Below are 16,258 nucleotides of genomic sequence, written 5' to 3'. Positions count from 1 at the left end.
ATCGGTGACCCCATCACATAATCACGGGTCACCGATGGATCGGCATGTCCTCCAGAGGTCTCCTGGGGACCATGGTTGTCAATGCGGGATTGCTATGAGCGCCGCCCATTGGTCGGCGCTCACAGCAAGTTAGCAATTCTGCTACATGCAGGCGATCTGATCATCACCTGTATGTAGCAGAGCCGATTGGGTTATGGCAGCTTCTAGTCTCCCGTGGAGATTATTGAAGCATGCCAAAAAGTAACTAAAAATTGTTTTTAAAAATATTAAAATGAAAAAAAAGTATAACAGTTCAAATCACCCCCCTTTCACCCCATTCAAAATAAAACCATAAAATTAATATCAAACCTACACATATTTGGTATCGCCCCTTTCAGAATCGCCCAATTTATCAACTATAAAAAGGATTAACCTGATCGCTAAACAGCGTAGCGAGAAAAAAAGTCAAAACGCCAGAATTAAGTTTTTTTTGTCACCGCAACATTGCATTAAAATGCAATAACGGGCGATCAAAAAATCGTATTTACACTAAAGAAAACCCCGCCCACAGGCAGCCCCAAAGCACGAAAATCTCATTAACTGAAAACAAAGATTGAACAATAACCACAAGACGAATTTCATCAACCAGGTTCCATTTTAATCAGTTTAACGGTGCCAATCTGACACTGTCTGTAGTTTACTTCGAAAAATCCTGATGACGGGTTCATTTTTAATGAAATCTCGATGTTTTAAACATTTTATGTCCATTATTTCATCATTTGCTTATAATTCATATGTCTATCCATTCTGTGATTTCCTTAATTCCACTACATTTCCTTCTTGGTGTTTCAATGTCTATGTTGAGTAGTGTATTACAGATAATTCTATGCACATCTGAAGTGGGGGCTGCCTGTATAAATGGGCTCCTAAAGGGAACCTGTCATGTTCTCAAACACTATAAACACCTGCCTTGTCGCCTTACTGAAAACATGTCTATTGGCAGGAAAGCTTAGTCATAGTCGTGCATGGAACGGCCACAGTGACCTCTCGCAGCACTGTGAGCAGCAGCTGTAAGCACTTCCCGTCACCTTGACAGCTCGCTCTCCACAGATGCGCTGCAGAATGAGCTGTCAATAAAAGCGAGGGGGGTGTGTGGTTACAGCCGTCGCTTATTGTGTACTGAGCCATGACTGTAGCCACTATGTGCATGCCTCTGTGACTGAAAGCCGTTAGTCCCGGAAGGAATCAAGTTCATTTCCTCTCAACAGCCACTATTAATTTGCAGATTAACAACTTTTGAGGACATGATCAGTTTTCTAGTGATGAATGATCGTGCTCGGATAACGTTATCCGAGTATCTTGGGCATGCTTGGATAATATGTTCGAGTCCCTGCAGCGTTTTGTGGCTGTTAGACAGCCGCAACACATGAGGGTATACCCTAACAAACAGGCAGAACCTGTGATGCTGCTGTCTAACAGCTGCGAGACATGCAGCCGTAAACTCTAACATATAATCCGAGCACGACGAAGACACTGATAACACTCAAGCACGCTCGGATAACACGTTTGTTCACCACTAGCGACCACCAATCAGCAAGCAGGTAGCTGATCGGCGGTTACTTGTACTACATGAAAAAAAATTCCTTCAACATTTGTAAAAATGTAAAGTGTATATGTGTGTGTGTGTGTGTGTGTGTGTGTGTATGTATGTATATATGTGTATATATATATATATATATATATATATATATATATATATATATATATTATACAATGTATGTTACCGAGGATGGCGGGCAGCACCAATTTTCTGTTAGTTGGTGCTGCTCGCAGCATCATAACCTAGGGTTAGGTATGTGGAGTGTATCACATGCACAATTAGTTATGCTTAGAGTAACACACTGGGATTAGATACAGGGCTAATTGTAGTTTATCACATGATGGGATTAGATATTGAGCTCAGCGAGTGTATCACACTGCATGGGATTAGATACGCAGTATCTAATGTAAGTAAGATGTGACTCCCGCTCCGTCCACTTCTATGGGAGCAGTGGTGTAATGTGTGACACCGAGTAGCGCAATTACTGGGGGGTAGTGGGGGCCCCACTCTCTGAAGGGCCCACCCGGAGCTGCGCTACTGTAAACTGTATTGGCTCTTTCTGATACAGTTAAACTCTCAGCAGAGCAGGGAGACATAATCTCCCCGCACAGTCGTGTGGCCACTGTGGGGCCCATGAGCCAGGAGAGCTTAAAACGGATTGAGACCCTGGAAGGCGTTCGGTCCGTTCCAAAGAACTCGAAAATGTAACCGGTGTTTAACCAGGATGTACGTCCATATTCTTATGAAATCATAGCTTATTCAGCAAAGCAGTTTAGTCCGCATGGTATCCACATGGCAAGGAAGCCTTTGGTTCTGAGCTTAGCTGGCTCAAAGTGTGATATCTGTCACTCACAGCCTTTTGAGGCTTGACCTCCCCTGCCGAGCTAGGTGTCCTGTTACAGCTGCATACTGAAAGAGGATTTATAATCCCATGCCAGACAGGATTCAAATGACTGACATGAAATTATATCTACCATATTCTTCACAGGCCCCATACAGTGCCCCACAGTGTAATGGCCCCATACAGTGCCCCACAGTATAATGGCCCCATATAGTGCCCCATGGTATAATGGCCCCATCTAGTGCCCCACGGTATAATGGCCCCATCTAGTGCCCCATGTTATAATGGCCCCATCTAGTGCCCCTCGTTATAATGGCCTCATACAGTGCCCCACAGTGTAATTGCCCCATATAGTGCATTCTGGTATATGTCCCTCCATCCTGGTATATGCCCCCATATATTCAGTGCAAAGAGAAAAAACAATAAACACTTCTGCTTACCTTCCTTATGCTCCCATGCAGCGCAGTGTCTTCTGTGTGCTCTGAATAGGTTGGCGTTGAGCGATGATCACAATCTGTACTGTAATACTGACAGGCTGCGATCACTGCTCCCCGAAGCAGATACTCTCCTCACCCTGGACCTTCTCTCCTCGGCAGCTCCAGTCACACTGCGCAGTGTGTGCGATGGCTGGGAATGTGGAGCCCACAGCATACACTGCGAGATTCACAAAGATGGCTGCCATCTCCTCCCACAGCTGTAACCTGCACAACTCAGGTCATAGCTAGAGGCAAGAGGAGCAGCCTCAATACAAGACATGCTGTTGCTGTCCGGCCTCAGTCTCTCATGCCCAGGGACAGCCGTTTTTGAGGTTTGCAAGTGTCGTGCTTAGACACGTATGCACCCACAAATGAAAATGGCAGCCCCAGTTAAAAGGAACCTGACACCCCCAAAATCGAAGATGAGGTAGGCCCACCGGCATCAGGGGCTTTCTGTAATGCTGTAGATAAGCCCCCGATGTCACCTGAAAGATGAGAAAAAGAGGTTAGATTATACTCACCTGGGCGGGCGGTCCGATACCGTGGGCGTCACAGTCCGGTCCGGGGCCTCCCATCTTCATAGGATGATGTCCTCTTCTTGTCTTCAGGCCGGATCGCGACGCCCATCATACCGGGACCGCCCCTGGGTGAGTATAATCTAACCTCTTTTTCTCATCTTTCAGGTTACATCGGGGGCTTATCTACAGCATTACAGAATGCTATAGATAAGCCCCTGATACCGGTGGGCTTAGCTCACCTTCGATTTTGGGGGTGACAGGTTCCCTTAATAAATAAAAAAAACTAATAAAGTTGTACATTTTAATTTTGTATTAAAAATTGATTATATAATCAATAATTATTAATATTTAATTAAAAATCACGGCACCTTCCCTTTAAGTGTACTGTCAATAGAGCAGAGGATCATAGGTAATTGTTTCTATATTGACATCCTTAGTTTTGCAGTTAAATAGGATAAGATTATTTTGAACCTTTCAACAGATTACTGTAGTAAAAATAATGTTTGTGATTGTAAATCTACAATAGCGATTTTTCTTTTTTTTTGCAGGTGCAACGCATTCGAGAGCACTGGTTTGATGACTTGCCTCCTACAGCTCTCCTTATCTTTAAAGGTGTGAGACAAAGCGGCCTTTTACCAGCACCACTGTCGCTGAGTGTCTTATGAGTAGAGTCTGTGTGTGCTTTATAAGGGCACAGATGAATGGGAGTTAATGGTCAGAAGTGTCAAATCGTAGAAGCTAATTCACGCAACTGTATAGTGGACCTATTTTCTTAGCCGTATTATGTCCACATTTCCCGACTCTACCTAACCGTAACTAACAGCATTGTAGGCACATATGATCCTTTTAGCTTAAGGTGTCTCTGGCCATTATGTGTCTTGTATGCTGCACCAGTTTTCACTTCTGCTGGTTTTTAATTTGTAACTGCCTCCGAGCTGGTGGTAGGAGACTAGCTACTATGATGTCTTCCATGCACAGCACACAGAAAAATATGTCTGCTCGTCTTTCTTCAGTTTGTACACAGAGAGAACTAGGAGCAGCATGGAGGAAATTATACAAAGGTCCTAAGCAGTGTAGATGTGAATCCAGCTTTGGGGTGAGGTAATAGACTTGTTAGACAGTTCAGCTCAATCTTTCTTTGTCTTTTTCTACCTATTTTCTCACTCTGTTCCTCACTCATCCTCCACCCTTCCCTCTCCTTAGAATATAATGGCAACCTGACTCTACACTGTACTGAATAAAATGGATTTGGATTGTTTTTATCATAGTAGACGGTGAGTTCAAGCAGGAGGCAGGTAGTTGAAAACAAGAGTTTTCTGTGTATGTAGTATAATAAAGCAGCCATGTGTCGTTGAATTCAACATCCCCTGATAATAGAGGTGACTCTGCGCTTTAGATTAGGTCAGGGTGTGCAAAGCTCAAAAGTGATCAGTAGAAAATAGTAATTGCATAGTAATCGCATATTATGTGCGCTCCAATACCAAGTTTAAACATGAATATATTTATGTACTGTATTTTTCGGGCTATAAAACACACCCCAAATGTAGAGGAGGAAAACAGGAAAAAAAATAATTTTTAATGTAAAAATGGGGGATCGTCTTCAAGTCTGAATTTAGCCCACCACAGGGTGGCGGCAGTAGTGGGGGTCACAGGAAACTGGTTGCAGCAGGAGTGGGGCGATGCTGTGTGCCCTGGGCTGGAAGGAGGAGTTTATCCCGGCAGTGCGAGGCAGGAGTCATTGATCTGCTGGCATGGGCTTCAGGAAAATGACGGCGGTGCAGGCAGGAGTCCCTGCTGCTCTTATTCATCTCCTGGTGGTGGGTTTCAGGAAAACCCCTCGGAAGGTCAGCGCGTGTGAGATCTCTGCTAGTCATTGATCCGAGATCTCAATCTGCAGATGTGCCGACAACAGGGCGATTTTTCTGAAGCCCACTGCTGGGAGATCAATGGCTACTGCCTTACACCACCAACATTTTCCTGAAGCCCCTTGCCGGGAGATTAGTGGCTCCTGCCTCGCACCACTGGGACACCCTTCCTCTCAGCCCAGGTACCGCAGCATCACCCGACTCCTGCTGCCGCCAGCTTCCTGTTTCCTGTGACCCCGCACCCCAACTCCCCGGTAAGCTGCATGCGGACGATTTGGGGGGGGAAAAGTGCGTCTTGTAGTTTGAAAAATACGGTATATAGATATGATACAATCTCTTCTAACAACTGAGACCTTTGAGACCGGTTGTATATTAAAGGCTGTATCAGGGACTTTACAAATAAACAAAGGGGTATCTTAGCACTAACAGGCAGGTAATTGCAACTCGCATGCCAGTTGTGCACTGCACCATTCTTCCTCGGCACAGAGCGGTCACAGACCGCCGCTCCTGCCGGGGATTCCGCTGCCTCTGCTGACGCAATGGGGCGGGGCTTCCGGAATCATTCTGACTGACAGCCAGCTCCCCTAGTTAAGCAGAGGAAATCCAGCTGTCAATCAGAATGAGTTCGAAAGTCCCGCCCCCTCAACCGAGAAGCCTCCGCTCTGTAGACGTAACATCAGCAGAGGCTTCTGAATCCCTGGCAGGAGTGGTCTGTGACTGCACTGTGGCAGGGAAGCACAGCACCGCGCACAACAGGCAGGTTAATTGCAATTACATGCATGTTCGTGCTTAGATACCGGAAATCCCCTTTAATGCCTTATTCTCCCAAATTATGTATGAGATGTTTTACTGACTACTGGTGTAATCTACTCTCTCAATTAGGTATTAACGTCTTGGCGAATTCCCGAGCATTTCAGTATGTTGTATGTGAGTACAATAATTCAGCTTCTTTCCCTTTCATGTATGCATGGTTGTTAGTTGGTGAGAACCTCTGAGCTAAGCTGGCTGAGTCCTACATGAAAGCTGAACTCCTGTCACATAGACTAGAGACCCATTCTGCACTGAAAGCAGACCATAGTTCATATATTTAGATTTCTGCACCATTTCTGGGTGTCTTATTCTACCACGTTCTCTTATCTCTTGAAATAAAGCAGTAGTCCAATAGTATTCGTCCAATCCATTGTCATAGCTGCTGCTAGAATTTTTGCCACTGCAATATTTAATATATTAAAGGGAATCTGATAGAATGAGCCTTCTTCCACAAACTTCATTTATATGGTCATGTTACTCACTGAAAGATGATGTCTTCGATGCCTTTAAATATGCAGTCTGTTGCTACCTAACTGAAGAATTGCAATTTTTGTATTAATTGATATGGAAACAATGCTTAAGTGCTCTATTCCCAGTGTAGTCAAGCCAGTGAGTTGTCACTCAAGCAGAGGACTGTGGAGCTCGACAAGAAATAGATCCAGGGAGGCAAAGTTTGTTTTGGGAAGTGCTTTGACACACCCAGAGCACTTAAGCCTCATTTGTATATGATCTACAATTTCAATTTTTCTGTTAAAGAGAAACAGATTACATAGGTAAAGGTATGGATGACATTATATTTCAGAGAGCAGCATGACCATATAATTAGATTGGGTGGGGGACAGTGGATCATCCTGACAGATTCCATTTAAGGCTAGTTTAGCTGCTGAATCCCTGTCTGTCTGTTTAGTCCCTTTAACATGCGTTGTCCTCAGCTGAATGGGGATAAGTAGCTCATGTTAGATCTGACTGGTAAAAATTCTCTTTGCTGGATCTTTTGTTTCATACACTATACATTCAGCAACACAAATTAATTTTTTTGGCTTGCTTAGTTTATTGGTGATAAATAATTAGTTGCATAGTTAAAGTGTTTACGACCAGCCAGAAGTTTTGCAGAATGACATTGTCAAGTCAGAAGTTTTGATCAGTGGAATGAAGGACCTGAAGCTGAGCACTGCGCCCCTTTGGTTGTAATGAGCATTGTTTGGCTGATCCTCAGGGGTGGGGCTAGTGATATGTACAGCATAGACTTTCCATGAGTCTATACATAGCTTTGGTCCACTTCCTTCCCGAGGATCTGATGTATTGTTTATTTGTCAGTAATGGGAGCCATGCCACAGATTTGTGGAGAGCCTTATGTCTATCTTTTTTTATATGTATACTTTATTATATGGTAAAAAAAACCATGCTAGATTTCAACATTCCCGATTCTTTGTTTTCATAGGCGATAAGCTATTGCCAGAAGTGTCTAATATTGACTTAGCGTAGACGCACTGTGTTTATGACCAATGTCGGCACATATGCTCAGGTAAAGGCCCAACAGTGGCCTCCTTGTAGTGAATTGGGGCTTATGGGAAGCACTGTAGGCAAGGCTGACAGTTCAGAGGACCCTTCCAACATTGTGCCAATAGGTGTTTTATGGTGTGTCCCATTGTCATATTACAAGATGGTGGGAAAACTCATGGCTTTTTACCTTTCATCCGTAAGGCATAATATGGCATTTGGATCACACCGAAAAATTGAATTCTTCTTTTCTCCCAGTTCCATAAAATCAAGATATTCAAATACTTCTCATATGTCTCATTGCTCCACTCTTTCTTCTCTCTGCAGATGTTGTTGTCGCTATTAATGGATTCTGGATTTTAATTGAGACTTTTAAAGTGCAAGGTGAGCCTACATTATATGCAATCGTGATTTCAATGTATTTCATTGTCTAAGTGTGTGTGTAACAGCTGCAAAGATGTACACCTTTAAAGCCCTTATTCTTCAAAGTGACATTTTTAATTCATTGGTGGAACATAGGCCATTGAACAATTCAAAATCTGGGACCTCACCTTAATTAATATTGTGGGTGACTCTTAGCCGCGGACTGTCAGACTATATGTGATAATTATGTGTGGTATTAAAAGAGCATAGTATGTGACCATAATATTATAACTTCTAATTGATCTCCCAGTGAATTGCCACGTAAGCAGTAGAAATTTATCAATAATGTCATAGGGCAGGGTTAGGCAATTCATTTTTCTAAGGGGCCACATGAAACCATGGCAGTGGCTGTGGATGTACGGATGGCGGAGGAGGGCACGGGTTGGATGTAGCCCGCGGGCCGCAGTTTGCCCACCCGTTATAGGTTAAATGCATTTAACAGATGGTGAAAAAATAAAAAAATTGTGCAAAATGTATTGTTTTGAAATAATTAACGTAGGCATGTAATTTCTCATTTTTACACCACCTCTTTGCTACTGGAGATAAACACCAGCATCTTGTGCCAGTGGATATAATATATCTTTTTACATTTTGAAATTTTTTACCAACCACTTTTCTTTCACCACAAAATTATTGATTTTGGTGTAAAAACATTAAAAAACACAATTATATTTTGTTTTGCAGTATGTGCCATTTGTCAGAGCTTAAAGTAGTGTGTACTAGTTAAAACAAGTTAGCAGCACTTATCCCTAGTGCAGGTGACCACTTGCTGAACAGTGAGTGTACAGTCACTTGGACCAACATTGATCGGTGAAACAAGGAATTTTTGTGCCCATTATAGAATGGAAAAAAAAATAACATAGCACTTGCCAGCTCCATAGCGGATGAATGGAGCAGCGATGGAACATGCTCATAGCTACTCCCTTTTAACAGGGATAAAAGTTTCCTAATTTTGCAGAGTAAGGCTATGTGCACACATTCAGGAAAGTTTGCAGAATTTTCCTGAACAAATCCGGACTACTTTCGCAGGAAATCCGCTCGCGTTTTTTGCACGGATTTTTCCGTAGGTTCCCAATGCAATAATATAACGGCAAATCCGCAAAATGAATGAACATGCTGCATTTTTTTTCCGTGGGCACAAAAATTGCGGAATGCATTAAAATTGATGGGATGCTTAATGTAAGCGTTTTCTAAGTGTTTTTGCAGCGGAAAACTGCCGAAAAAACGTGAAAAATCCGGAACGTGTGCACATAGCCTAATGCGGATCCCAGCAGTCCGACTTCCATTTTCACCTGTAAACCGTTATAACTTTATTTTTTTAAAGGCAATGTACAACTTTGTAATGTGTTTTTTTTTTACTAAATTGCTCTTTTATTTCTCCTTCACCTCATTGGGGACACAGGACCACGGGTTTATGCTGCTGCCACTAGGAGGCTGACACTAAGTAAACACCTAAAGATTAGCTCCTCCTCTGCAGTGTACACCACACACACTGGCTCCAGCCGAACTAGTTCTAGCTTAGTGTCAGTAGGAGGCACATGTGTTCTGATCTTCAGATCACGTCTATAGTTTTTTATTTTTTTTCTCAATTTTTTTATTTAAAGGATTACAGGGGGCGACTGATCTCTTAAGGGCTCCGCTCTCCCCAAACCTACAAAAGGCGGGAACATGGCGTGTCGCCTCCACGTACCACGTTCCTGCATCGTTTGTTATGGTATGCCTGGGACCTCTTTTAGGGGCGACGGGTCCCTTCAGAGCACCGCTCTACCCACACCGACAACAGGCCTATTCGACCTCCTTATTTGCTGGACCAACAGCCCTGTTCCCTCCTTGGAGGAATTAACCCCTTGGATGTCCAGTGGCATTCATGGCTTCCGTGCGGCCCCCACTGCATCACCACTGATAAACAGCGGCGATGTAAGGAAGGTGGATGGTCCCTCTCCACCACTCTGACAACGGGATGGTGGGTGGAGGCTCCCTGCATCGTCCACGCTATGGCAGCTGACCTGTAAGTAGAGGCAGCCCGGGTCCCGTGCCTCATCTTTCTCCTGCGGAGGTTCCATACCGGGACGCACACCGCTGGTAAGTGTGGGCCCGGAACACATGGGTAACCCGGCGGAGGGCTCCTACAAGCGCTCTTTATGCGTTATTCTCTTCCCCCTGGGCGCGTTCCGGCCAGCGTCGGAAATTTTAGTCCCCGGCTTGGGCCTACTCTCGGCTGCAGCCCGGAAGCTCGGCCCACTTTGATGTCGCGGCTGCAGCTCCGCCCACGTCTTGGCGCATCTCACGTACGACGAGACTTCTCTCTGGCAATTCCTGGCAGCCATCTTTATCTACTGGCCACCTCTCTACACGTGCAGCCTGTTCACACTGTGCTCGGTGGGACTTCTATCTGCACCTGCAATTCCCGATGGACATCTTCATCTACTGGCCGGCTCTCTACACGTGTAGCCTGTTCACTCTTCACAGAAGCGCAGCGTACCGGGAGGACCGCTCTCACAGGGCAACAGGACCTGGGGAAAATCTCTGAGCTATGGCAGATACACTCATTGGCCCTTCTCTGCAGTAGTCATTGGGGCTTACAAGCCACAACCCATTCTGGAGCATATCGGCAGAATCGGGGACATACGGGGGTACACCATGTCACTCTGACATCCAAGAAGGCTAACGACTAGTGTTGAGCATTCCGATGCTGCAAGTATCGGGTATCGGCCGATACTTGCTGTATCGGAATTTCCGATACCGAGATCCGATATTTTTGTAATATCGGATATCGGTATCGAAACAACATTAATGTAAAAAGGTGTAAAAGAAAGAATTAAAATAAAAAAAATCGCTATACTCACCTGTCCGACGCAGCCGGGACCTCGGCGATTGTAAGCGGCAGCGTTGTTTCTTTAAAATTCGCGCTTTTACTTGCTTACGTGAATTCCCGGCTTCTGATTGGTCAGGGCGGCCATGTTGCCGGGACTCGGACCAATCACAGCAAGCCGTGACGAAATTACGTCACGGCTTGCTGTGATTGGTCCGCGTCCCGGCAACATGGCCGCCATTAACCAATCACAAGCCGTGACGTCACGGGAGGCTGGACACGCGCTTATTTTGAAAAGCGCGCGTGTCCAGCCTCCCGTGACGTCACGGCTTGTGATTGGTCACGGCGCCATATTGCCGGGATGCGGACCAATCACAGCAAGCCGTGACGAAATTACGTCACGGCTTGCTGTGATTGGTCCGCGTCCCAGGAACATGGCCGCCATTAACCAATCACAAGCCGTGACGTCACGGGAGGCTGGACACGCGCTTATTTTGAAAAGCGCGCGTGTCCAGCCTCCCGTGACGTCACGGCTTGTGATTGGTCACGGCGCCATATTGCCGGGACGCGGACCAATCACAGCAAGCCGTGACGTAATTTCGTCACGGCTTGCTGTGATTGGTCCGAGTCCCGGCAACATGGCCGCCCTGACCAATCAGAAGCCGGGAATTCACGTAAGCAAGTAAAAGCGCGAATTTTAAAGAAACAACGCTGCCGCTTACAATCGCCGAGGTCCCGGCTGCGTCGGACAGGTGAGTATAGCGATATTTTTTATTTTAATTCTTTATTTTACACATTTATATGGTTCCCAGGGCCTGAAGGAGAGTTTCCTCTCCTTCAGACCCTGGGAACCATCAGGAATACCGTCCGATACCTGAGTCCCATTGACTTGTATTGGTATCGGGTATCGGTATCGGATTGGATCCGATATTTTGCCGGTATCGGCCGATACTTTCCGATACCGATACTTTCAAGTATCGGACGGTATCGCTCAACACTACTAACGACACATACAGTGTTTTTCACCTCATGTACCACCTTCCAGACTGCATTGCCAAGGGGACAGAGTACACCACTCTGCAAGGCCTGCGATCCTGAATGTGCTCAGGAGCCCTACGCCGCTACCGAATGCAGTGTACCTAGTCCCCCTGAGTGGGTTTTGTCGCTGTCACAGTCCATGGCATCAGTGACTAATATTAATTCTAAGCATTAGAATCTCTCCAAGACCCCCTACTAGTCAGGGCATTCGTCTGCCTGTTGTGGAAGGTTCCTCTACCTTATGGGCATTCTCAGTCAAGAACCCCACAGGCATCTAGGAAACGGGTCCATAGCACGTCTCCCGGGCCTTCCCGTGCATCGGCATATGTGGGCTCTGTTTCCCGATATGCCACTTAATCTATGCTCACCGGATTACCAAGCGATGGCTGGCATCCACCGACACGATCTGCCAGTGTAGCAGGAGAAATTATGGTACCTCCTGTGGCAAACAAAGGGAGAGAGAAGGCACCAGGCAAGTGACTGTCTTACTTGCAGAGGAAGGAGGATGGTGAGATCCAGGGGGAGGAGATCTTGTCCTAATGCAATAGACATGTAAGCTAGGGGGCAAGTGTGAAACTGCACGAAAGGGGACCACTTCCATAGAGGCTACTATCTTGCCCAGCATGCCCAGCATGATCCAAAGTGAGCAAGGCGTTGAACATCTGAGAGCGAATTCCGAAAAGGGAGGCGACCGTTTCTTCAGAAAAAAAACTCTGGCATGTGCAGTATCGAAAAGAATGCATAGGCAAACTAGACGTCGGTCGGGATATGAGACGACTTTGCCCTATTGATGAGCCAGCCCAGGCGAGACAGCGTGTCGAGAGTCGAAGACTCTTGCAGCAATTCTGGTAGGATGGATCTTTGAACACAAGGTCATACAGGTATGGGATGACTAGAATTCCCCTGGGGGGAAGGAGAGCTATGACAGCCGCCATGACCTTCGTGAAGATCTGGGAGTGGGAGGCAGAAGCTATCCTGGAGCATGTGGAGGGTGGGAGAGACCCATACGAGCTTTAATGAGATCGCTTCTTGGAATTCAAGTGTGATCTGCCATGATAGATTGAATAAGTGGCTGAATCTGATCTGTCTCTGCGAACGTTCGGAGCATCAGTGTTTGCTGCTGCTGTGTTGGGCATAGCCTTAATGACTGAGACCAGGGTTTGTGAAACCTTGGTTAGGTAGGTGACAGATTTAGATAACACTGTAGCCTACTTAACACGGGGGGTGCTCTCTCGTCCCAAGCAGTGGTGGGCTCTTGGTTAGTCTGCATCATGGGTGGGTTGCAGTCTAGGCAGAGGGCCGATTGCTAACCTGAGGGAATTTTTTTCCTTGCAGGAGCTACAGGCAAAGTGAAGAATAATAGGTGGGGGGGGGGATAGTTGAGACAAACCTCCCTAGGGTTAGACATAGTGTGTGTGCCAGTGGAGACCTACTGAGGAGTGCTGACCCTATGTGCCCCAAAGGACTGAGCCTACCCGATTCAGAGCAGTCGCGGAATTGCTGGTCCAGAGAAGTATCCTGAAGCTGCCGGCAGGGATGACAGTGTGTTGCAGTCAATGCCCAATGAGAAATGTAGCCTAGGCAGGGGAGAAGGAGGTGGAGTTTGGAAAAAGTGCACAGGGATTACATTCAAAAGACAGGACCAGCCAAGGATGAAGCAGAGGATTGACTGCTAGGCAGGGGACGAGACCACAGAGCATGGAGAAACTCGTGCTATCAAGGAGGAAGATGGGGCGTGCTTAATGCGGAGTAGGCCTTGGAAAAGCCAGGGCCTACATTTGAGTGGCTGGTGGAGAGATCGTGCTAAGCGAGTCCACATCCTGCCCTTAGCCCTGAAGCTGCCCTAATCGGCAGAAAGGCACGGAGCCCACAGTGGGATGGGAGGAGGGAGGGAGAACCCAGAAAAGTCCATAGGAAGCCTGCAAAGCTTGTGCACTATGCCCAGGAGCCCCCTTATCAGCAATGGCCTGAAGGAGGGAGGAGGATGGTACATGTAAAGATGTGGTCCCAACTCATGGAAGATGTTTTCAGGAGCTCTGGTTCAAGGGATCACTGGAATCTGTCCGTTTTTCACCCCCTCCCCCAGCACCATCTCGCTATAGTGGACGACTGGGCTGGGGTTGGGTGGCAAGTACCGTTCTCCTGGCTGTCCCGAGACACTCTTGATGTGTTAGGGTCCTGCTATGTAGACACAAGTGGGTGTGATGTGGATCAGACCACACTGTTCTCTCTGTCTCTAAGTGGGAAAGCAGAGTAGCTCTTACACTCTGTTGCCCATAGTCACAAGCTGAGCCTGAAATAGAAACGGGAAAGATTTATAAAACACAAGATCCTATGGTAGAAACAGATCTGACAGCCGACCTGTGCCTGCCTCCTACTGACACGAAGCTAAAACAGATGGGCTGGTTAACTTTGTGCCAGTTGGGGGGGTTTACCCTGCTTAGGAGGAGTTAACTTTTTTTTGCCTAGTGGCAGCAGCATAAGCCCATTGTCTGCTCTTTCTACCAATGAAGCGATCGAGAAATGAACCTTTATGCAGCATAAAAGATCATTGCTTTCGACAGTGCATTCTTTTTTTGTAAACAGATCTTGCACTGCCGAGAACTATGGCAGCCAATGTGCACTGAGCGATCTAGTATAGCTCAATTGTGTAATTCTGGAAATTCTCTTACTGGTATGAAAATGAAACCGAATTTTTAAAACATTTCTATTTATTCAGTATCGAGTATCAGTGCCACGTACAGATATACATGTTCTTACATGTCTTAATAACCTCATTGATAACATGCCAAGGCGTGTAAGTGCTTGTACAGTATGCCGAATAAATCGAGATGTATTGAAAATGTTGTTTCTATTTTTTCATCATTTGTTGATCTATAACATCTCTCCATTCTGTGGTTTCCAAAATTCCATGACCTTTCCTTCTTGGTGTTACAATTTCAGTGTTGAAGAGTGTAAATAAGCTGGGCTGTGGACTGTTGACCTTAAAGGCATACATATGTTCAGCATTTCAAACCCCTGCTTATTACACTAATTAATGCTATAGTAACCAATTAAAATAAGCCACATTACACCATTGTTACCAACATTTGAATAGCAAAAATTAGGATATTTATGCCCTGCCCCTACAGACACACAGGAACACTTCCCATAATGGCCATTTTGGGAAAGGGTAGCATAAACCTCATCCCTTTTGGTCCTCGGACTACATGATTATCCTGGCAAAATTGGGAGTCTTTGCTATTATTTTATACATTATTTCTAAGTATGATGGGTCAGAGGTTTGTCGGGTGCAGTCACTGGCCAAATAGTGATTAAAGGGTTGTCCACTACTCTGACAACCCCGCCTGAATCCTCATGTTTCCTCCTTGTAAAATAATAACACACTCACCTCTGATGCTGGCGCTGTTTCAGCTGTGGCGGCACTGGCTCTCCTGGGGATTGCGCAACATTATGTCATGCCATCCCTGTGGCCAATCAGCGCTGGTTTCACTCTCTCTGCCTTCAGATAGTTCACATTCATCCGAAGGAAATGAGAAAGCTGAAGCTCATATGTATTGAGAAATAATTCTTTTTTTTTCTCGAATATCTTTTTTTTTTTTTTTTTAAATACTTTTGTCTTTTTAGGTGGCAGCTACTTTCCTCAAGGTGTTCCTTGGAGCTACCTTGTCTTTTTAACAAGTAAGTCTTAATCTAGAACCAGTAAGTTCAGATCTAAAGGTGGAATTGTAAAGATGAGTGGAGAAATCCAGTCCTCATGTAGTCCAGATGATGTTATCAGTCTCTTTATCCCAGGCAATGACATGTAAGGCAACACCAAATCAATAACTCTGCCCCCCATTCCATATCAGACCATTAGATTAATGAGGGTAAGGTTGGAGCAAAGCCAAATTGTGGTGCATGAGGTTTTAAGTACCTTTAGGCCATACCCTTCCTAGAAGAGCCAAGGAAGGGTTGGTACTTAATCTTGTCGTGGTTTGTGAACTATCCAGCAACAGACACGGACCTCTGCAGGGCAGTGATGTATTATAGCAATGCCCTCTGGTTAAAAAGCTGCAGAAGTGGCGTTGGGTACCGTATGGTTGCCTTGGCAACAGGATCACCCTGTCTGATGCAGTATCTCCTGCTGCTGATTGGAAATGTAATTTTGTCTCTTTAAATGGAATAAGTGATCAGAAAATGACCTATTGTTTAAATAATTTTTTATATTAAATGTATTTAGATTTTTATTTTTTTATCGCTGTCTATTAAAAAGATAAGAATTCCCAATATCTGCTGGCGATGTGGCTCAGCATCTGGTTCTCAATATTACGTCTTCTGGTCTTGCCCTGGGGTGGTTGAATTGTGGGAATTAGTGAAGGTTTTAGTTTTCGTGGACGTGAGATGGACCCTGCAA

The 16,258-nt window shown here is 45.5% G+C and overlaps 1 protein-coding gene across 3 annotated transcripts in view; it reads left to right on the top strand.

Annotated features, from left to right (window-relative positions):
* Positions 1 to 16,258, top strand: part of TPCN1 (two pore segment channel 1) — a 113,397-nt gene that overhangs the window by 82,835 nt on the left and 14,304 nt on the right. For all 3 annotated transcript variants that reach the window (XM_077296533.1, XM_077296515.1, XM_077296524.1), the window contains exons 14-17: positions 3,963 to 4,026; positions 6,162 to 6,206; positions 7,917 to 7,973; positions 15,490 to 15,543. In XM_077296533.1, coding sequence (XP_077152648.1) covers positions 3,963 to 4,026; positions 6,162 to 6,206; positions 7,917 to 7,973; positions 15,490 to 15,543 — 220 coding nt within the window. The remainder of the gene's footprint in view (positions 1 to 3,962; positions 4,027 to 6,161; positions 6,207 to 7,916; positions 7,974 to 15,489; positions 15,544 to 16,258) is intronic.

Source organism: Ranitomeya variabilis, chromosome 1 (genome assembly GCF_051348905.1).
Source record: "Ranitomeya variabilis isolate aRanVar5 chromosome 1, aRanVar5.hap1, whole genome shotgun sequence".
NCBI lineage: Eukaryota > Metazoa > Chordata > Amphibia > Anura > Dendrobatidae > Ranitomeya > Ranitomeya variabilis.
Note: the sequence above shows the minus strand (reverse complement) of the source record. Positions and strands in the feature narration are given on the sequence as shown.